This window comes from Mauremys mutica, chromosome 2 (assembly GCF_020497125.1).
Source record: "Mauremys mutica isolate MM-2020 ecotype Southern chromosome 2, ASM2049712v1, whole genome shotgun sequence".
NCBI classification, from domain to species: domain Eukaryota; kingdom Metazoa; phylum Chordata; order Testudines; family Geoemydidae; genus Mauremys; species Mauremys mutica.
In genome coordinates, this window is record NC_059073.1 from 251,635,457 (window position 1) to 251,659,698 (window position 24,242).

At 43.9% G+C, this 24,242-nt stretch overlaps 1 protein-coding gene across 3 annotated transcripts in view; it reads right to left on the reverse strand.

Annotated features, from left to right (window-relative positions):
- Positions 1-24,242, reverse strand: part of CDK14 (cyclin dependent kinase 14) — a 543,410-nt gene that overhangs the window by 245,573 nt on the left and 273,595 nt on the right. For all 3 annotated transcript variants that reach the window (XM_045003530.1, XM_045003531.1, XM_045003532.1), the window contains one exon: positions 8,595-8,657. In XM_045003530.1, the coding sequence (XP_044859465.1) occupies positions 8,595-8,657 (63 nt within the window). The remainder of the gene's footprint in view (positions 1-8,594; positions 8,658-24,242) is intronic.

The following is a 24,242-nucleotide window of genomic DNA, read 5'->3' on the forward strand; positions in this document are numbered from 1 at the left end:
AGGTAGGAGGCGGCCCTGGCTGAGCAGGGGCTGGCACGAGTTAATGACCTGGCGACTCCCCCCACCTCGTGGTAACCAGACTTTTGGTTCGGGTGCCATTAGGATTGCCATGTCCCCTTTTCGACTGGCCTTTCTGATCAAAAACCAGACACCTAGCAACCCTAAATGGCACCTGGACACAGAAGCCAAAAACTGGACTCTCCAGGTAAAACCTGGCTGGGTGGCAACCCTCCTAGGTTATGAGTTTGCAAAATTGGAACAATTTTACAGGTGACTGCTGCTAGCACTCAGGAGACCTGAGGACAAAAGAATGTCCAAAAAACTAGACAGAATGACCAGGAGATGGCCAGAGAGCAAAAGGGAAGGAGAGTAGATAAGCAGGGAGGCAGCTAGCAAAAGTGATATGGGAAGTGGCTGCTGTGGCCCTCTGAGTTTACGCTGCTGGAAGCAATCATATATAGTTACAACTGGGGACTAGGAAGTGCAAACGACTTCCACAGGCAGCAACAGCTGGGAAAAAGAGATCTGAGCAGAAGTCCCAGTAAGCTGGGTCAGCTGCAGCTAGGGTGACCAGACGTCCCGATTTTATCGGGACTGTCCCGATATTTGCTTGTTTGTCCCGCGTCCCGACCAATGTTAGGACGGGACACTGGACAAACAAGCAAGCAAAGGCTCCGGAGCCCGAAGGGCTCGCGCCCTCCCCTGCCCCGACTCCGCCTCCTCCTTCCCCCATTGGATCCTTCCCCAAAACCTCGCCCCCATCCCCGCCCCCTCACTGCCCCATTGTCTCCCTCCCCAAATCCCCGCCTCTTTCCAAGCATGCCATGCCCAGGAGACTCAGGGGAGTGCAGGGCCGGGGTGAGTGTGAGTCTGGCCTGGCCCCGAGCAGGCAGGACTCGGGCGCGGTACCTGGAGGGAGAGTAGGGGGGCGGCCCGTGGGGCTAGGTGGCGGCTGTTCTCCCCACCTGGGCAGGGGACTCGGGAGCAGCCGCTGCTGCAGCTCCCACTGCTGCGGGGGGAGAAAGTGGCCAAGCACGTGGCGCTCGGTGGCTGCGGCTTTGGTGCCCGGGCCCGAACCCTCCGAGCCCGGGCCTGCTGCGGGGCAGCGCACACACTGCGCTCAGCCCCTGGCCAGTCGCGTCTGGGCTGGCTGCCCAGCTGGTGCAATCCCGTGGCGGAGGCATCGGCAGCCCAGTCCCGTTCGTTCCCCTGCAGGACCCGAGTGGGATGCGGGGGGCTGGGGCCTGCTGCCCCCACTCCGAGGCCGCCCGCAGGATTGCACCAGCTGGGCAGCCAGCCCAGACGCGACTGGCCAGGGGCTGGGTATGCGCAGCGTGCGCGCTGGGTCCCCGCAGCAGGCCCGGGCTCAGGGGGTTCGTGGGCGCCAGAGCCGCAGCTGCCGAGCTTGGCCAGCGGCCGCTTCCTCCCCCCGCGGCAGTGGGAGCTGCAACAGCAGCTGCTCCCGAGTCCTGCTGCCCAGGTGGGGAGAACAGCCGCTGCCTGGCCCCGCAGGCCACCCCGTACTCTCCCTCCAGATACCGCGCCTGAGTCCTGCCTGCTCGGGGCCAGGCTGGACTCACACTCACCCCGGCCCCGTGCTCCCCTGAGTCTCCCGGGCCTCCCTCCAGCGCTTGCGGAGGGAGGAGGAATCGGGGGTGGGGTTTGTTTGTTTGTTTGTTTTTTGCTCTGCCGCCATTTTTTCCCCCTCTGCCCCCGCCCCGCCCCCCCGCGTCCCGATATTTGACCTGGGTGATCTGGTCACCCTAGCTGCAGCTGACAGAAAATAAGGAGAAAGTCTGACAATGGATAGAAAGTCAGAATTGCTCCAAGAGAGACCTAGGGTAGGCACAATTCTCAAGATACTGCAAGAAGCCACTAACGTGAGAGGTTCTTAAAAGCAAAAACTGTGGGTGGCAGATCACTCACTGAGGAGATAGAACTTCTGCTTTAGAGATTTCATCAGCAGGGGGAACACGTCTCCAGCACAGTGAAGAGCAGAGGGCCACAGGGAAGGGAAAGGGTGGGGCTGTGGAAAAAGCTTCAGCAAACAGGTGAATGAGTACAACTTGACTTTCACCACACACAGAAGAATGCAGAAAGTGATAATGTTGATCACATTTCGACTGAGATAGGAGGGAGATGACATGGATGGACCCCACCTGGAATATCAGTAGAGGTGGTTGATACATGTTTTGCAATAGAAAATTCCTTTTTGATTGAACTGAAATTTTCATTTAAAAAAAATCAAACTTTATTTTTTGTTTTTGACAATAACCCACATTTTTTAGAGGAAAAACATTTGATGAAAGCAAAAAAAATAATTTTTGTCAACATTTTTCACAGGGAAAAATAATCTCAACCATTTTTAATTACCAGGCAACATCCACACATCAAAAGCAAAGCCAAGCCCAGACATGTGAGGCCAACAGCTTAAAACTTCTCTCTCTCCAGTGCACTTGAAAGAGCATCTTTGGTACCAGGCTGAAGAAACCCTGAGCTTGCCCATTCCTATTAAACTGCTCCCTGAGTCTCAGTTAATAATTACCTTTCCTCCCACCACCCAGACATCTAGTTAAGAGTTTGTATCTCATATATTTATATTTTCTTTATTGACAGCTTTGGTAGAAGCTTATTTGTTACCAAATGTGAACGAGAGTATTTACTGAGAACCTACCAAGTGAAGAGTCTATAGGGCCTAGTGTTTGGAGTATCTAGGATTCAACATTTGGCTCCTTGCTCCTCAGGCCACTACAAGGCATCTAAACGCATTTGGTTCATTGACACTCACCTTTACACTAATCAGGGAAAGGTGCGTCAGCTAGAATATAAAATAATGTACCAGTCCCAAACTAAAATCTAACATCCAAGCAACCCTGCATCTCAAAGGGTCTAAAATGCATGTGCCAGTTTTGAGATTTGGGCCCGAGAGAGAGAGAGAGAGAGATATTTTGAAATATTCTCTCTCACACACACACACACACACAATCTAATAGTTTGGGAAGCAATCCTTTTTGTCTTTGTTTAAATATGATGTCCCAAGGTTTTTACAATGTAGATTATTTTGAGATCTTCCTCTTTATGCTTGCGTACAAGAGTAAGCAAAACATTACCACTATTTTAAATGTGTTTAAATGACAATAAATAGTATTAATAGAACCACGCGGAAAGGCAATACGTCAAAGGCAATACCCAAGACGACACTAGTAGCACATGGGTTGATTTTATTCCACTTGTAATTTTGTTCCTAAGATAAAACCCTAGGCAACTGCATTGTCTTCAGCTGGCAAATAAGGAATAAAGATGATTCATAATTAGGCTGGGATGTCCCATGGACACCAAACCATTAATTAAGGATGCCTTTGTTTCCACATACTCTGTGCAGTGACTGGTACCAGAAGTCACTGCATTTAGTATAAATGTTGTTTCACAGGAAATATATTGTATAGTATTCTGCAGAAAAAAAAATGTATACTTACATATTTATAGTGGCTTATTGCTAATTACACTGGAATGTAGGCTATGGGTACTCTCTTCAAGAATAAAGCTGAAAGTTGAATGCCTTCAACCACCTTGGGAAAGCATCTATAGTTTACTATCGGAGTGTAGCCCAGACAGTCTAGCATGGCTTACTGTTACTAGAGTATCATTCCTTAATTTGAAATTATATTTTAAAAACTGATCTGGGGAAGGATTTATGCAATATTTCCTTCCACCATGGAAAGTACTTGACAGTGGAAGGAAGGAATATAAACATCCACTTCAGGCAATTATGACTAGATTTCTTGTAAAATCGTTCGTTAACCTTTTCTTTCTTTAAGGTGTCTTTTTTGCTTGCACAACCTCCTCTCTTACTTTCCATGAGCCTAGTTTTTCTACTGTTTGTGTCCTTTGGGCCATTTTCATCTCCCTCTTGCTAGGGAAACTAAATTAGGAATATTAAATACACAAAAATTAGTTTTATGGGTTTTTTTAAATGGAAAAGAGAATTTAAAAAGTGTCCCGTCAGGGGCCGCTGGAATCAGGTGGTCAGCTAGGAGAGAAAGGTGGCCAGTTTTAAACTGCCCCTCCTCCCCCTCTGCTTTTCTTTTTCCTCCTGCTCTCCTTTCCCTTAACACACTTCCTGAACTTGAGTTCTTACATCAAGACCTTGAACTAAAGAGTCTAAATGCAGCTCCTAGTTTAACTCCCTACTCAAGGACACATTTCAAAGCTGTCCAGCTGCTTCTTCAGCATTGCTGAATGCCGTGACTAGGCTGGCAGGGTGTCAGGAGTTAGGGCTTGCAGTTAGACTACTTACTTGCTAGCTTACCTGCAGGCAGTCTTAGGAGCACAGCTGGGCCCCAACTGAGTTCTCCTGATTGGCCAAATTGCACAACTGGCTGAGGGGATCAACACAGACCTGCTCTTTAAGACCAGCAGCGGGATGCTGGCTATTCAAAGCATTTGCCCACGGCTGCAATAACCCCTGTGCCTGCTTGTTCCCAGGCATGCCCCTGCCTTGCCTCACTCCAGGTAATTCAGTTATGACCCGCAGCTCTGATTTGTGACCTCAGCTCTGACCCTTGGCTCTGGCATCTGGCCCCTGAAGACCTATTCCAGGCTACCAACCCCTCCTCCAACCACAAGGCAAGACCATCCACGCCCTGATCCCTGACACAGGGTAATCAGCAGTTTTCCTTTGAAGTTCTACTGCAAGAGAAGCACTAGCAGCAGGGCTTAAAGGGATGGTGCTGCTTTCTCTTCCAGCCCAGCCAAAGTATGCAGCAAAACTAGAGAAACAGCTGAGCAGCCTTGATACATGTCTGCAAGTTGGAAGCTCAACTAGGAGCTATATGAATGGGATAATCCTGACGCTGCCTGAACTATTGTATAGGGTCACCTTGCAATACAACTGGAGTACGGGAATTGGAGCAGACATGCAAAGCACAGAAAGGCCATGTACACCCTGGCCAGTGATGAGCTCAGCTCTAGGGTGGTTCCCTGTTCAGTGGTATGAGGAGAGACAGATGGGGCTTTGTGAATTCTCATGTTCTCCCCACACACGAGTTATAAATGCAATGACTGTTCATCCTTAGACCTCTGATTGCACAATGCAACCCTCTGCAGCCTTGGAATATTAAACACACACACACACCCATATGTGTGTGCATATGTGTGGACATGCCTGTTTCGCTCTTCCCCCGCTCATCTCCCTATTGCCCAGCTCACCTACTCAGGCAGGACACTGGGCTCAGATTTTCTTCAGTTTCTTCACAAGAACCCAAGATGAGGAATTTAAGAAAGGAAGGCTAGAGAGGTAGACAGAAGGGAGTTTGGGCTGCAAAGTAAGGAAGAGAGTATAGCTATAAATGTGCTTGCAGCTACATTTTTCAACTACTAGATGTGTCCATTTTAGAGATCTAGGCAGTGTGTAATCCCTGGCAAACAAGTGAGGCAAAGCTGCGTCTCAAGCATGGCAAATAAAAAACAAACAAAGAGAAAGACTGATTCTAAAATTCCATATATCAGGGCACTGGCTGCCTTTGCAACTGAAGCCTGTAATATTTTGCCCATTATGAAAATGGGTTTAAAAAACATTGTAAGGGAAAGATATTGAAACATTTCCCCTTATTTCTTTTATTTAACCCATTTACCATTGTGGGTAAGGCTATATACAGGAAAGATGCATTGAAGAAAAAATGAAGACACTATTATTTGGCTTATTTGATTCCAAAGATTTCCTCTGTCCTTCAGATGAGACATTAATGGCCTGATCCAATGCCCACTGATGTCAAGAAGAGTCTCTCTTGTGACTTCAAAGGACTTTGGAAGTCTTTCGGCTTATGTCAGATGGTTGTCCAGCTGAAAGTTAAAGAATCTTTAACACTTTGCAAAATAAGCAGGAGTATTTAATTCATTGTTTAATAAAGACTTTGAGATATCTCAAGAACATGCTCACAGAATTAGTATTGAGAGAGTAGCAGGGAGAGAGAATCTGCAGGGAATGAAATTACTGCAGCCTCGCTACTTGTAAGAGACGCATGAAATGATAACTATAGTTCTAGGAGGAAATGCTCCGGCTTACTTTCTAGCTGAAGAATGTTTCTCTAAGAGATTGCAGCACTGGGGGGGGGGAAGAGAGGGAATGCCAAATTTCACTCAACATTAACTACCAATGTGTTTCATATTGTTTTATGAGTCATCAAAATTGCCTGAAATTTCAAGGGTCCAAAATATTCTCACAGAGTAGTTTGTGAAATCCACTTCTAGCTCAAAATGTCAAGATTTCAAAATGCCACACATTTGAAATTTGCCAAAGAACTACGACAACCATCACTCCGTCAATTTTGGAGAGAAAACAGAAAGGAGAGAGATACAGACATAGACATACACAATGGCAGGTGGTGACAGAAAAGGCCAAGAATATGTGACCTTTGGATCCACCTCCAGAAGTGGTATGGGCATCCATACTAATCATACACCCCTTTGTCTGCCAACCCCATTGGAGAGCATAATGTAAGCCAGCTTCCACACAGGGAACGTAAATACCAAATCATTTTTCAAAGTAATATTAACCACTTTAACAAAAATTACATATAGACCTAGTGATGTGGGAACCTTAAACATTTCAGAATCTGGATACTTACCCAAAGTACCTAAAACTATGGATGGTAGCAGCCCTCTGCTACACACAAACCCTCCCACCTTTATTAAGAGCAGGGATTCTCAAAGTGTGAGGCACGCCCCCTTATGGGGGCACAGAGGAACATTTGGTGGGACATATGGGGGGGCTGGGGCTTCCAACCCCACTCCACCCCCAGGCCAGCTCCACCTCCAACCCCATTCATCCCCCAGTCCTGCTTCGCCTGCTTCCAGGTCCAGCTCCATCCTCACTCCCTGTCCATCCCTAGACCAGCTCCACCTCTAGCCCCAGCTCCTCCCCCATCCACTTCCACCCCCAGCTCTGCCTTCAACCCAAGCTCCACTGCTGAGGAAGTCTCCGCTATGCAGTAATGGGGGGAGGGGAAGGTGGACAGATTCCGTTACTGTTAAGGGGGAGGCGTGACAGGAAAAGTTTGAGCCCCACACCCCAGTACTTTGGAGGACCACTCTCCTCTCTGGTGTCTTCATAAGGCCACCAGGCAGGACCACTACACCCCTAAAACCCTGAATGGTCTTTGGGATGCGAAGTATGCCCTCCTCCCCCACCCCACACTTATGCAGCAAGTGTGACAGAGCCGACAGCACCAACAAAAAATGGCTCCTGGAGTTGGCTAGTAGGTTGTATACATTAAACATAAATCCTTAACATGGTTGCTACATACTTTTCTCTGTACACACAGGCAACTTATTTGGACCACAACCATGTATCACAACAATGCTTAAAACATGCATATTGTTTTAGCATGCACAGAGCGTAGTTTCAATGAGAATCACTTTATATTTGTCATATAAAAATACCAAAAGCACAATAAAGGAAGATTTCATCCTTTAAAAAGCTATTATGATACACACATACATTGATCTACAATTATGTACTGTAGATGGTAATTTTAGTGAAAACAAGGGACAATTAATCAAATGACCATTATACTACTGTATGAGGTACAATGGTGATCACATTTAAATAATCAGATTCTTTCCTTTTTAAAAAAATCTTTTATTTTACTCTTTTTAAAACGCCTCTTGAATTTTCCATGGGAAAATCTTTACTTTTTTTCATGAGCTCTTCTATTTCCCTCTCTTCCCTTCCCCCCCTTTTAAAAAGCCAAATGCTGGAGTAAAATTCTCAGCATAGTAAGTGGGGATTTAAAAATTTCCACAGCAGCAGAACAATGGGAACAGTGTCAAAGCACAAAACAAGTTCAACAAATATTACCTGGGTGGTCTGTACAAGTAAGACATACTTTGCATGTCTGATAGGCTTCTGTTTTACGTTAAAATAATTTGGCTGACTTCCTAGAAGGTGACTGAATCGAAATGTCAGAAGATCATTTCCTCCCCCAACACCCTTTCATTAAGCCCAAATAATACAAATATCCATCTTTTGATGCATACTGTGTGACACTTAATATCTGACTTTTTATAAACAAAAATAAAATCAAGTTATGTCTTAAAACTACTTGATAAAAATGACAGTTGAAAGTTTTTATACTGCATTTATTTTTAAAATGCATTATGGACAAAATATTCAGCTGCTATAAATCAATATAGCATTGATTAGTCAATGAATCTATACTGATTTACACTAGCTGAGGCTTTGTCCCTGACAGTTTGAAATATTTCAGTCAAGGGGTTTTTTTTTGGTTGGGGGAGGGCACTATTTCTTATCTTCAAAGCAAGCAAGCAAAGTGTATTCTACCACATTAAAACAATATTTATACATTAATTTTGGCTCACCATCTATTTACACTGTTCCCATTGCTCTGTTGTGGGAGTGTTTAAATTACAATTGTATTTTCATTTTTTTAAAAATGCAACATCTTCAAAATAACTCAGCCACTAATTTTCCTTTATCTATCAAGGAGAAAAGCTTCAATGAAATATTTCACCCTACCTTCAACACAAGTTTACTGTTACTATATTCTGCTTGAAAGTGTCCTTTTAACTCTTACCTTCACATTATCTGGATGAAGTCCTCCAGGATGTTTGTCCATGTACTGACATAAATCAGTGTGCTGGAAAAAAAGTCAAAAGGGGAAAAACTGTATTAATATCCCCATGAGTACAGTAGATTAATATTCTTCCACTTCAAAGTCACTGTTTTCCCTGGACAGAGCAAATAGAAGTAGGACACATTTTCTCAGTTATACCATGTTGTCTTTACCTCCAGGCTCCATTTTTATCAAGCACCTCTATAACTTGACTCATAAGACTATTTATAAGAACTAAATTGTATCTAGTTTCCTTTTCCTCTCTCCTGTACATGGTTAATTTATTAATTTACAGCTCAATCTAGCATACATAATAGGTCATCTCTTAACTTATAAGACTCCATATTACCATCAATGTCCTACAGGTAACATCGGGGGGCGGGGGGGAGAAATCATATAAGAAAAACATCACAAATCCTGCTCACACTACTTATATATAAAACACATTTGGAATCAATGTTTCATGTGAGTAAGTCAAGCAGGATTCTGGCTCAGGATTATTTATAAAAATTAAAATAGCTGTAGAACAGATTGCTGAATATTGTTTGGTACAAAAAAAGATATGATGAAACATGGCAACATGCACATGTGTACATATGCACAGACTATTAGAGACATCAGACGCAGATTCATAGTGAAGATGTGTTGAGGTTTGCACTTACAACAGGATTAAAATTAGTTTCTCACTTTCTTAGGAAACATTTGAAAACACTCTCTTTTTGAAGCTGCCTCCCATTTTTTCCCTTCACATTTCTTTTGGCTCTGGCCAGTACACAACCTTTGTCAAGTAAGGTGGTATTTTGATTCTCTGCTCCGTACCTACAATGTAACTTCTGAAATTACAGTCAGGACTGAAAGAAAAAGTATCAATTGGCATAACCGCCAACACACTGGAGCTGATCTTTCCATTCGGGAACCTGGACTGGATCTGGGGAAAAAAATCACCGAGCATTCCTGCACAAGATAGTTGTCAATATATGCACTGCATGCAGGGACAGGCCAGTTGTGTGTAAGCAGTGATCCAGGTGAGAGTCTTGGATATAAGTTTTCTTCCCCAAGCCAGGATAGTTTCTTGGGTCTTATTTTACTACCCATACTACACTAGGTACCTTTCTTATATGTTCATTCAGAAGCCTACTATATACCTACCCACTAACACAGGGGTCGGCAACCTCTGGCACGCGGCTTGCCAGGGTAAGCACCCTGTGGGGGCTGCGCCAGTTTGTTTACTTGCCGCGTCAGCAGGTTCAGCGGACCGCGGCTCCCACTGGCTGCGGTTCACCGTCCCAGGCCAATGGAAGCGGCGCGGGCAAGGGATGTGCTGGCCGCGGTTTCCCACCACCCCCACTGGTCTGGGACGGCGAATCGTGGCTAGTGAGAGCTGCGGTCCGCCGAACCCACGAACGCGGCAGGTAAACAAACTGGCCCAACCCGCCAGAGTGCTTACCCTGGCAAGTCGCATGCCAGAGGTTGCCAACCTCTGCACTACTATTTCCTCCAGATAGGATTCAAATTAATATCAGTAATAGCCACTCCATACTTTGTTGCCTTCTTGCTTCCACATCTAAGCTTTATTCTCACAACCCTTCTCCAGTGTGGGACTAAATCAAATTTGCTGAAAGTATTTTGAAATTGGTAAAAATGTAAATATATCATTTAAAACATTATTTCTTTAATGCATGTTAAAAGATGCATAAATTCAGTTGGCTGGGTATTAGCATGTTTCTTTAAGAAACTATGCTGCGGCCTAAAGACAGCAAATATTCTGTGTGTAGTGGAAATGTCTAGGTACTATAATGTTGTGTGTGTATATCACAGGGAAAAGGAAGGGGAACCTATGCAAATGGGCATGAAGATATAAGCAATTTCCTCCCAAACACAGGCTACGAAGAGTAATGTTTATTGGTTCAATTTATAGTTAACGTATCACTGAAGTAGTCTAACAAAGAAAATAAAAGGTTAGCTCATGCATTTACTTCCCCCATCAGTAGGGATGTCAATTTTGGTTGGACATATTCGTGGAGGTTTCATCACATGACTTAGTCTTTAATTAAAAATTAATGTTTAATTCCTGGAGATTCCACGACAATCCTGCAGGGTTGGCAACCCAACCGGTCAGTGTTAGTGTGAGTCAGTTAAATTGTATTTTGCACAGAGGTTTATACTTTAAATGTGATCCTTTTACTTTCATTTTTTCCAGCTCTAAAATCCACTTCAGTATTGCCCCCTGCCCCCCCCCATCTTTCCCTCCAAATCTTCTGGGACCATAGCAAACACTAGCCAATGAACTAACAATTCATTACTACACTGAACACTCAAGGTTCTGTTTCACTGATTGATGATTATGCTTCCTTGATATTGATATAAAGTCACCTTTGTCACCTTTTAGGTGTTGAGTGATTGATATTGCTTGAGCACTAACTCTAGCACAAACATATAATGCCTTTTGGCAAAACATCTGAAACATCATTCCTGCAATGAGGTAAATGTTTCTTTTCCAGTTGGTGTGGAATAAGTTTGTTCCTCTCAATCTCTCTCCTATTATAGCAGTAGAATGGCAACCTCCATGGAATAAAATTTTATCTTGTTTAACTTTAATGTGAATTTTTGAATAAAGACAATTTCCAGTGTTTTTGATAGAAGTCTTAGTCAAATTTTTTGACAAAAACCTCACTGAAATTTCCTTTTTAAAAACATATGAGACACAAGCATTGCCCTATACCATGTATATTACAGACAAATATGCATTTGACAACCCTGTCACACCTGCCCACATCACTGTGGATTCTCATACCCAACAGGACTGCAGTTCAGGAAACCTGGATTTCCCCTGGTGTATCCTCTAGCCACTGAGGATAGCATGGCACAGGATGAGCAGAGAGCCTTATTGACTCCTGCATCCCTCCCTGCTGTCCACATCTGGCTTGCAGTCAGCCAACAGAGGAGAAAGAGTAAGAGATGTAGGGTCAGCTGCCTCAGACACTCCAGACCCAGGCTCTAGTCCTGTGGATCCTTGCAGGGAGGAGGCACCAACAGTCACTCCAGTTCCATCCTATCCAAACATCAACAAGCTGCAGCTAGAGATCTCTCTTAAGCTACTCCAAGAACTCCACTGTCCCTGATCCACCAGCTGTCCAATATCTACTCCAGGCAACCCTCCACTGCCACATCAGAACAACATCTTTCTTTCATTAAGGAAGACCTCTTGAACAAATTCTCCAAGATACTAAACACCAAAGAACCTATAAATATCTGGGATGTAGGTCTTGATACAGTTATTTCCCTTTGGTTGTAGTCAGTTGTGAGGATGATCACATTTTCCATTTATCTTTCAGTTAGTACTTTGTATAGTTTCTCAGAACACAAATGACATCTATGATTGTGATTTTAGCTACAGTTGCTAATCTTCCTTCCTTCCAGGTACTTACCAGAGGTTCCTTCCCCTGCATCAGGCTCACCCGTGCTCAACTGTCAGGACTGGCTGGACTGCAGTAGAGTCAAAAATAGGTTCTGGCTTGTTGTACAGCTGGATCCCCTCGTTGCCAGTCCCCCATACTCCTCCTCCTCTTCCTCATCCATCTCCTCACTGTTCACGGCTTCCCAGAAGTAACCACAGTGCTCTTGAGTGGGGAGGCAGGAGTCCTCCACCAAGGATGGCTTGCAGCTCTTTGTAAAAGCAGCAGGTCTGCGGATCAGCATTGGATCTATTGTTGGCCTCCCGGGCCTTCTGAGATGCCTGCTGCAGCTCTTTGGCTTTCACGTGGCACTGCTGTTGGTCTCTGTTGTAGCCTTCCCGCACTCCCCGAGCAATCTGCTCATAGAGGTCCACATTTCTACAGCTGGATCAGAGCTTCTTTTCCCCACAGGCCCAAGAGATCCAAATACCTCCTGTGTATTCCAAGCAGGTACGTGTCTGAAGAGTGTAGCCGGCATGGTCAGCTGGGAAGTTACACTCAGCAATGGAGAGCTGGTAGGTGTGCTTGCCCAGCTGGGCAAGCAGGAAAAGGAATTTAAAAAATGTGTGGGGTCTTAAAGGGGAGGGGTGGCTTCCTGTCCACCTGACCCCTAGGCAGCAGAATTCACAACGGTGACCAGAGCGGTCACTGTGGGGCATTGTGAGACAGCTGATGGAGGCCAGCAATAGTCAATGTAAATAACACAGTGTCTACACTGACTGCATTGACCTAACTACAATAGAACCTCAGTCATGGACACCTCAAGAATGGATGTCAGACCTATCATCTGTTTTGGCGACCAGGAAGGAATTTTTTCCCCTTGGGCCAAACTGGCAGGGACCGGAGGGTTTTCTGCTTTCCTTGCTGCATTGTTAGAGAAACAACTGGTGTAAAAGGAGTAGAATAGGAGTTTTATTATTAGGAGGTAATAAGGGAATGCTTAGTTCATCACAGTTTACAGCTGGTATCCAGGGCAGATAAAGGCTAAAAGAGCCAGAGGTAAATGAGACCCAGGATATGGCTGAGGCTCCCTTTGCCTGCAAGTAGAAGGGAAGACTTGAAATCTTCACAGACTGAAATTACCCTTGGTATCCTTTATCCCCTCACGAGAGGGAAGGCGAAAGGATTCAGAAGTGAGCTAAGTTCTGCGGGTTGGCTGAAGACGGTCTACCCCCAGTTATTGGTTATATAGTGGGAGTCTTGTAACGCTGCACTGGACCCAGTTAGATGCTTGTTATGTGAGAGCAGGTGGGTAAATAGTTTCTCCTCCCCGCCAGTTAAGTACTGATATCTGTGGCCTGCCACTTAAAATCCATCCCTTTGTCTCTCTTTCATTAACCTGCCTGTCTTGATCAAGGCCAGCAAGCAGCAGCAGGGGCGTTTTATGCACACCATTGCAGCCTCACTTAGTGAGGCTGTAATCGGCTTCCACAACACCTGCACCCCACAGTGTGTGGAGGGTCCAGCTGCTCCAGTCCCACTACTATCCCTGTTGGACCCAACTCCAAACCATTCAGCATGATGTTGCACAAGGAACCTTTGAGAGCACAGGCCTCAGTCATAGGCCCTTGTTGATTCTGCTGTGTCTAGGAGACTTCTATACCCACAGGAAAGGAAAAAAATGACCTCATAATGTAGACATTTTTTCCCTTCGTCACTTCTACCACTTCCATTTTCTGCCTGTGCATGCTATTATTTAGCTCTGTTGTATTATCTAACTCTGTATAGCAATTTGAGATACGGCCCCAAGACATTTTACAATATAACACTGTATTATCCTGTAGTCTTAGCATCCAATGTACTAGAAATCTGTTTTGTTTTTTAAAACTAATATCCCATGGACACAAAGGATCAAATTCCACCTTAACTTACACACAGTCAAGCAATACTGAATAATAATTTTTCTATGATGCATTCCCTTCTAGGGTCTCAAAACACTTTTCAAACCTTAATGAAAAGAGGTGAACACCCTCCATTTTATAACTGGAAAGAAAGAGACAGATTAAATGACTTGCCCAAGACAATACCTTGGAGAATGTCTCAAAGGCAGCAAAATTACATGGGATTAACAAAGAGCAGAATTTGGCACAAGAAATATAGGATTAAAGGATAAGGATATAGGATTAAAAAGCCTTACTTGGACTATCATTGTTTGTTTTGTTATTTTTCTCTGTAAACTGTCACAACAAATTTAAATTATTTATGCAAATAACCCCTGGGGCAATATTTCATAATGTAATTAATTGGTTTTTGCTTGAAATGTGTTGCAGAATGTGACCGGTGATTCTTATTCAGTAAAACCACGAGGTACATCTGCAGACATGTGTGCGCACAAGCAATTGTAAAGGGAGAACTAATCAGACAGAGAAAAGTTGATGTAAACTGTAATCTACTTCTGGGGAAGAGGGAATATGTAAATAAATAAAATCAGAAAAAAGGGTTAAAGATTTAGTTCTCCCCCACCTTGCAACAAGGATTCAAATTATGAATAGATGAGTAAGCCACAAAGTACAGCTGTCCAAGGACTTGCTTTTGGAATTTATTTTAAAATAAAATATTTTGCCTTTTGACTTTAGCCAGTTTAGAGATATTTGAGAATCCACTATCAAACATGCAACAGCTCGCACAGAAAGGCTAGGAAATCTCTCACTAAAGATACAGAAAGTCACAGAAAATGAACTATCTCACAATCCTGTCTATAATAATTTTACTAATATAGTATTCTCCTAATTTGATTAGTCATTTCTATTCCCCATGCAGTATAATCTCTCTCTCTCCCCTTCCTCAATCATGATAAAGCTACACGTGAGTTTGCTGTCCCATAATTCTGCCTAATTGGTTTCAGCTGTCATTTCTGAAACTGAAATGCATGGACAGCCTGGGGCTTGTGAATGGAAAAGGAAGCATTTCCAACCACATTCCCATCATGTAAAACCAGCAATGTGAAAGAGCTCTTCCATTAAAACAAAAACTGTACTATTTGGCTGCTGGCAATGACATCATGCAGCAGACAGATTGTATTGTTTCACTGAGGCAGCAAGACTGTTTCAAGCCACTCTTTCCTGTTAAAAAGAGTGCACACATTATTTATGCCCTAGCAGTTTTACTGACTGAAATGGTTTCCCATTTTCACTAACAAATTCTTAAACTGACAATACAGTTTACTAAAAACATTGATAGATGCAATAACATTTAAAATGGAGGTATAAAAGATCACAGGAAAGTTAATTTTATTTAAGTGGGATCTATAAAGTAATCTGTTGATTGCTATAGTACAGTTTTAGTCATCACTTTTGAAATGTCTGAAGCTTCTAAACATGTCTTAACACTCTGCACCATGGAAAGCAATGGAAATATTTGTACAATGATGTTCTCTATTCCCTTATATTGGAAAGGAAGGGGTTCACCACATCACTAAGAAAGAATCCTCCTGCAAGCTATTTCACAAAGTGATACTCATGCAATCTTCAGACAGAGAAGGGGTGGCAACAGGAGCAGCAGGGCTGAAGCAGCAAGAGGTCAAGGGGAACAACATATATGAGGGATTTAAAAAAGAAAGAAAGAAACAATACATCTTTGAAAACAATTTTGCTAATAGATGTCTCTAGTGTCTTGGAATTCCCACAAACTAGCAACAAAGATAAATTTACTCAGAAACACATGAGTAATACTGTATAGAAGGGAAAAAAGCACAATTTATGCACCAAGTCTAACCAAGTGTTCTGCAAAGCAAACAGATGTGCCACTATGATGTGATTTTCTTATCGTTTTGGTGGTTCTTTGAGGAAATTTTTTTTTTTTTGGTTATAAATTAACGCAAAGTTTCCTTTACGGACATGGAGAATTCCTGGATTTGTGCCACAGACAGACTACTTTCAGAGAAGGCTGAACCATCTTTGTGGAGAAAGCACCTGGATGTAAACTCCAAAATACATGTTCCATAGAATTGGGGAGGCAACAGGGGAGTCCCTGGCTTACACTTTCCTGATGGACATAAATCCCCTCCTCTCCATATCTCTGTATCTCACCCATCCTCCATCTCCCCCAGAGACATGTGTGTCCACAGACTTTTGCTTGGAAACACGTAGCTAATATGTGTGAACAAACACCACATTAAAATTTAAAATAAAACAATTAAGATACATAAATTTATAATAATGTAATGTCAAGTGTACTTCAAATGTAAGGAGAGGAAAATGTAAGGTTCTCATAGCAATATAAACTCAGCCAAACTGCAGCTCCTACAATATAAACAATAAACAGTATTAAATTAAACATTTATAAAGAGGAATAGAAGACATTGCATACGCCCAATATACTTGAGTTTCTATTGGTAAGAGAACTGTAACTTATTCACTTCCTAACTTTTGAGTGTTTTAAATAACAAACAAGGTTAGAACAACATATGTTTTAATATTTTAGTTTCCTTGTTTCTTTCCCAAACTCCCACCCCCAGGAACAGCAGACAAAGTGAAAGGATGCCATAAAGCACCTACCACTTTATACTTTGGTAGCAATTTACACCTGAGGATCACCAAGCATTTTATAAACACTGATTAATCAAACTTCATCATTCCTCTTTGAGATAAGTTAATTTTAATTATTATCCTCATTTCACAGTTGAGGAAAATTACACAACAAAGGTGCTGTAGATCCAGGAATAGAGCTCAGATCTGGTTCTAAGTTATGTGTTTTAACTACGTGATCATCCTAAGAGCATTTCTACACTTGGATCTGGGAGTGCAGTTTCCAGATCAAGTAGACACTCATGCTAGCAGCTCTCATTTAGCTAGCATGCTAAAAATAGTAGTATAGCCATGGTAGCACAGGTAGTGGTGTGTGGCACCATGGTTAGCTGCCCTGGGTCTGGATGGGTTTGTACTTGAGGCAGCTGGTCCATGTCGCCGCTTGCTGCTGCCCGTGCTACTGTGGCTACACTACTGTTTTTAGCATGCTAGCTACAGCAGAACTAGCAGAAACAGCAAATGGGTATGGGGGGTTTCGACATGGAGAAGGCTTACGATTGTGTGCCAAAAGAAATAGTTTGATGGAATTTGCAATGAAGAGGTGTGCCAGAAGGATGTGTCTGTCTTATCTAGAATATATATGATGGAATGACTACTGTAGTCAAAACCAAATGGGGCTGGTGACACAGAGGCCCATTTGCAGTTTACTACTCTGCGTCAGCAACTCTTGTCAGACCTGACATACTCACTACACCTAAGACACTGTTGTCGTCATCTGTATCTAAAAGGTGCCAGGTCAGAGATCATTGGAAAACTAATGACTCACTCATCATTAATATTCTTGCATGACATGTATGGGGTGTGTACAAAGATTATGAATATGTGCTAGAATTACATACATAAAATGGTTTTAGCAAGCAATATTAATAAGCATAAGCCTTGTCTGCCTTGGACAAATGAATGTGTATTTGTCTGTCCAGCCTGGTCGTCATGCAGATACAATGATTGCATATGTAGAAGGGTGGACTCACCCCTGTGGTGCCTCCTGCTAGTCTGTTCTGGGAATTAGATCGGTTTCCAGCTCTGGAGCGCCCTCTGGCCCCCATGTCCCTCTCTGGACCCGGTGCCCTTTTACCTGGGGTGCTGCCCCCTGGCAGTAACCCCTCAGTTATAGGGTCTCCCCTCCCCAGGGAACCTCCACCCCTATTCCCACCTCGCCTCAGTATAAGATTACTGCCAGTCATCATCTAGCCCCCACGCCCTGGGGCAGACTGCAGTATCAGCCTACTCATCACTGGCAAGGAAGGTTTGGACCTACTGCCTTGGCCTACCCCTGGGCTGCCCTCTGCAACCCCTAGTACCTGTTAGCCCAATGCTAGGCCACAGCATGGGGCTTTCCATGCTGGAGCTCCCCGGCTCCTCAGCCCTGCGTCACTCAGGTACCCTGTGTCTAGCTTCCTGCAGCCAGGCCCTTCTCCCTCTATAGGGCCTGGCTGCAGGAAGCTAGACACAGGGTACCAGGGTATACTGTTTGTCTGCCCCTGGCTTCTCTGCCTTTATAGGGCCATCTGAGTCTGTTTGAGGCGTGGTCCCAGCTGCAGCCACTTCCCCCAATCAGCCCAGTCTAAAAGCTGCTTTCTCCAGCCACAGCCCCCTCCCAGGGCTGTTTTTAACCCTTCAGGGCAGGAGCGGGGGTCCAGCCCACTACAGCATATTTATATAACAGGCAAACAAAATTATTGACCTAGCGAGTGGGGGCAATAGCGTTTTGAGGGGGTCTGAACCTCAAATGATAAGTAACTGAATCAACTGATTGAGAGAAGGTGAGAGAAGCCAAACAGCAAAAATTAGGATGTTTGTTCACCAATGCGAGAAGCCTAGGTAACAAAATGGAGGAATTGGAGCTCCTGGTCCGAGAATTGAAACCGGATATCGTAGGAATAACCGAAACATGGTGGAACGGTAGTCATGACTGGAGTAAAGGTATGGAAGGGTATGTGCTGTTTAGGAAAGACCGAAACAAAGGTAAAGGTGGGGGAGTAGCATTGTATGTCAATAATGAGGTAAACTGTAATGAAATAACTAGTAATGGAATGGATAATACGGAGTCTGTTTGGGCAATGGTCACATTAGGGAAGAAAACTACTAGAGCCTCCCCTGGGATAGTGATTGGGGTGTGCTATAGACCGCCAGGATCTAGCCTGAATATGGATAGAGAACTCTTTAATGTTTTTAAGGAGGTAAATACTAATAGGAACTGTATGATCATGGGAGACTTTAACTTCCCGGATATAGATTGGGGAACAAATGCTAGTAATAATAATAGGGCTCAGCTTTTCCTAGACGTGATAGCTGATGAATTCCTTCATCAAGTAGTTACTGAACTGACGAGGGGGGATGCCATTTTAGATTTGGTTTTGGTGAGTAGTGAGGACCTTGTTGAAGAAATGGTTGTAGGGGACAACCTTGGCTCGAGTGATCATGAGCTAATTCGGTTCAAAATAAATGGAAGGATAAACACAATTGCATCTGAGACTAAGGTTTACGATTTCAAAAGGGCTAACTTTACAAAATTAAGGCGACTAGTTAGGGAAGCAGATTGGACTAACATATTTAGGGATCTAAAGGCGGAAGACGCCTGGGATTATTTCAGGTTGAAGTTGCAGGAGCTGTCAGAGGCCTGTATCCCGAGAAAGGGTAAACGGTTCATAGGTAGCAGTTTTAGACCGAGCTGGATGAGCAAGCGTCTCAGAGGGGTGATTAAGAAAAAACAGAAAGCGTACAGGGAGTGGAAGATGGAAGGGATCAGCAAAGAAACCTACCTTATTGAGGTCAGAGGGTGTAGGGATGCAGTGAGAAAAGCCAAAAGCCGGGTAGAGATGGACCTTGCGAATTAAAACCAATAGTAAAAGGTTTTTTAGCCATATAAATAGGAAGAAAACCAAGAAAGAAGAAGTGGGACCGCTTAAAACTGTAAACGGAGTGGAGATCAAGGATAAGCTAGGCATGGCACAATATCTAAACGAATATTTTGCCTCGGTCTTTAATAAGGATAATGAAGGGTTTAGGAATAGTGGCAGAGTGACTGATGGGAATGAAGGTGCGGGGTTGGAAATTACAGTATCCGAGGTAGAAGCCAAACTTGAACAGCTTAACGGTAGTAAATCAGGCGGCCCGGATAATCTTCATCCTAGAATATTAAAGGAATTGGCGAGTGAAATTGCAAGCCCGTTAGCGATAATTTTTAATGAATCTCTGAACTCGGGGGTTGTACCGTTTGACTGGAGATTAGCTAATATAGTTCCTATTTTCAAGAAGGGGAAAAAAAGTGACCCGGGTAACTACAGGCCTGTTAGTTTAACATCTGTAGTATGCAAAGTCATGGAAAAAATATTAAAGGAGAGAGTAGTTACAGACCTTGAGGTCAATGGCAATTGGGACAAATTACAACATGGTTTTACGAAAGGTAGATCGTGCCAAACCAACCTGATCTTCTTTGAGAAAGTAACAGATTTTTTAGACAAGGGAAATGCGGTGGATCTAATATATCTTGATTTCAGTAAGGCGTTTGATACGGTACCGCATGAAGAATTACTGGTTAAATGGAAAAGATGGGGATTGAAATGAAAATCCAGAGGTGGATAAAGAACTGGTTAAAGGGGAGACTGCAGCGGGTCGTATTGAAAGGTGATCTGTCAGGTTGGAGGGAGGTTACCAGTGGAGTTCCTCAAGGTTCGGTTTTGGTTTCGATCTTATTCAATCTATTTATCACTGACCTCGGAACCAAAAGTAGGAGTGGGCTGATAAAGTTTGCGGATGACACGAAGTTGGGAGGTATTGCCAATTCGGAGAAGGATCGTGATATCCTCCAGGGAGATTTGGATGACCTTGTAAACTGGAGTATTAGTAATAGGATGAAATTCAATAGTGGGAAGTGTAAGGTTATGCATTTAGGGATGACTAACAGGAATTTTAGTTATAAGCTGGGGACGCACCAGTTGGAAGTAACGGAAGAGGAGAAGGACCTCGGAGTCCTGGTTGATCGCAGGATGACTATGAGTCGGCAATGTGATGTGGCCGTTAAAAAAGCTAATGCGGTCTTGGGATGCATTAGGCGAGGTATTTCTAGTAGAGATAAGGAGGTGCTAGTCCCGTTATACAAGGCATTGGTGAGACCTCATTTGGAGTACTGTGTGCAGTTTTGGTCTCCCATGTATAAGAAGGATGAATTCAAACTGGAACGGGTACAAAGAAGGGCCACTAGAATGATCCGAGGAATGGAAAGCCTGTCGTATGAAAAGAGACTTGAGGAGCTCGGTTTGTTTTCCTTAACCAAAAGAAGGTTGAGAGGAGATATGATTGCTCTCTTTAAATATATCAGAGGGATAAATACCAGGGAAGGAGAGGAATTATTTCAGCTCAGTACTAATGTGGACACGAGAACAAATGGATATAAATTGGCAGTCGGGAAGTTTAGGCTTGAAATTAGACGAAGGTTTCTAACCATCAGGGGAGTGAAATTCTGGAACTTCCTACCGAGGGAAACAGTGGGAGTGAAGGACCTCTCTGGCTTTAAGATTAAGCTTGATAAGTTTATGGAGGGAATGGTTTGATAGGATAACGTGATTTAGTCAATAGGTCAATAACATGCTGCCACTGGTAATTAGTACCGAGGGTCAATGTTGGGATATTGAAAGTCTTTTTCCCGAGTGTCTGGCTGGAGAGTCTTGCCCGCATGCTCGGGGTTCAGCTGATCGCCATATTTGGGGTCGGGAAGGAATTTTCCTCCAGGGTAGATTGGCAGTGGCCCTGGAGGTTTTTCGCCTTCCTCTGCAGCATGGGGCAGGGGTCACTTGCTGGAGGATTATCTGCTACTTGAAGTCTTTAAATCAGGATTTGGGGACTTCAACAGCTGAGTCAAGGGAGAGAATTATTTCAGGAGTGGGTGGGGTCAGCTTTTGTGGCCTGCATTTTGCGGGAGGTCAGACTAGATGATCATAATGGTCCCTTCTGATCTTAAGTTCTATGATTCTATGATTGCATACAATATTGTTATATTATAAATATATCTCAAGAAAGGTCTTTTTCTGAAATCTAATGACATACTAATGATTAATACAATTATGAAATGTATGTATTAATTCTAGGGGGAAATACGAATACTTAACGATATCATGATTTACAGTCTGTGACCAATGAAAGGGAGAAACAGGTTTTCTCCCAGACAGGAGGGAAGGCAGCTATCTGTCTCCAATGAAATTAAGCAAGGCGTGACCCAAGAACAATGGAAGCCTCATTTACATATGAATTGGCGGGGAAGGGGAAGTCCACAGGAAGGAAGAACAGCATGAGGTCATCCTAAATCTGGGGTTTTGGGATGATAACAGAAGGAAAGAGAAGAAGCCATGTTGGCATACATCACTTGAGGGATTAAAGAGGCCAGTGCTCTTGAGATCACAGAAAGAGGGATCCTTCAACCAAGGCGGGGGGGTGGGTTTAAGTCTCTGCAAATTTATTATAGGTGATACAAACATTGTAACTGGCTGAAATTAAGTTTTAATCTTAGAAGCATATTCCTACTTTTGTTTGTAACGCCTTTTATCCTTTGTTCCTTATACTTGAACTCACTTAAAATCCTATCGACTTTTGTTAATAAACTTGTTTTACTTTTAATCTAAACCAACCCAGTCCTGTGTTTGAATTGAAGAGATTGCTCACTCCAGTTAAAGTGATAAGCTGTGCATTTTGTCTCTTTAGAGGATCAAGTGCACCTTATTATTCCTCTGAATGGTCCAGGACAGGGCTAATCATTGCAGATCACATGGATTTGGGAAAATTTAGGACTAAGAATGTGTTTGGGGTCACCCCTGCATGAGATAACTGGGTGATAGAGACTAGAGTGGAGCTGTTGTGTTATAGGCAGGCTGCTGGGTCACAGTTCTGAACCAGAGCTTCAAAGCATACAATCAGGGGGCTGCATGCTTGTCTGCTGGTTGTTGGTGTCTAGGCTATGAGCCACAGCAGCAGAGTATTTAAGGCAGTGGTTCCCAAACTGGGGTTTGGATTCACAAAATGTTACAGGGGATTCTCGGAAAAAAATTCCCTAATGGTGGACAAAGCTGTCCCTAGGGTCCTCGGGCAGCACTGGGCCAGCAACCCAGAGTCCCGAGGACTTCCAAGAGCTATGTAGATCAAAGCAAGCATATCTATCACACTGAGGAGATTTAAACTTCAAGACTCCTTATAAGAAATGGAAAGAGGTGGATATTTTTTGCTGTTTTTAAAATTAAATAGGCTGCTAGTATTGTTTTTAAAATTATTATGAAGAACAAGTTTAAGCTTTGTTGTAATGTGTGTTGTTTGCCTGGACTGCTCAAGACCTGAATGCTTGTGCAGGAGGAACTCTTTGAATTGGCTTCTTAAATACCTTCATGCTGTTTCACATCTGATACTCCTTAATGAAACATAGGAGCTTTGTCTTAGAACAGGCTTACTCAAAGTGATACAAACTATAGAAGTGAAATCTTGGAAAAGTGTTGCCGTTTTCATAATGTGAGAAAATTAATACTGTAATGATAAATAATAATTAATAATAAATAGTGTGTAATAAGCGTGTCATAAAAACAAATGTAATATTTCCATGATCACTGCTTTTATAATTTATGCTTAGGTAAGGGAGAAAACCCCTGGAAATATTCATTTTTAGGAAGGGGTTCGCGAGACTTGACATTTTAGTGACGGGTTTGTGAGTTGTTAAAGTTTGGGAACCACTGATTTAAGGCACCTAGAGCTACAGGGCAGGCAGTGACAATGCCTTACGGCTCTGGACTGCCCTCCAGAACATGACAGGGCTATAGCAGAAATTTTTGAGTAAACGTTGGCTCAACGCTGATCTCTGATGCCCTTTTTTGGTTGCAGTTATCATGGATGTAATAAGTGAGACTATATGAAGGGAACCACCGTAGATTATGCTATTCACTGATGACTTAGCGCAGGGGTCGGCAAACTATGGCCCGCAGGCCGGAGCCATTTTAAGCCGGCCCGTGAGCCGCACCATGAGGCTCGGCCCCGCTCTGTCTGAGACGCTGGGTCGAGGCCGCACCACGTGGCTTGGCCTCGCTCCATCCAGGGTGCCGGGTCAGGGGCCGCACCGCGCAGCTCTCGGAAGCTGCAGCATGGCCCCGCTCCAGCTCCTACATGCTCCAATGGGAGCTGCAGGGGTGGCGTCTGTGGATGGGGCAGCATGCAGAGCCACCTGACCACGCCTCCACATAGGAGCCAGAGAAAGGACATGCCATTGCTTCCAGGAGCCACTTTAGGTAAGCGCCGCTTGGAGCCTGCGCGCCCCTGAGCCTCTTCCCACAGCCCAATCCCCTGCCCCAGCCCTGATCCCCTTCCCGCTCTCCAAACTCCTTGATTCCAGCCCAGAGCACCCTCCTGCACCCCAAACCTCTCATCCCCAGCCCCACCCCAATTTTGTGAGCATTCATGGCCTGCCATACAATTTCTATTCCCCGATGTGGCCCTTGGACAAAAAGTTTGCCCACCCCTGACTTACTGATACGTGCAGAAGATTGAGACACCCTGCAAACCAACTTTGAACAGTGGTGACACAGTTCTGAGCTGGGGGTATTTGGAGTGAATGATGGTAAGACTGAGGCTTTGATAACTGAGGGAGGATGATCTAC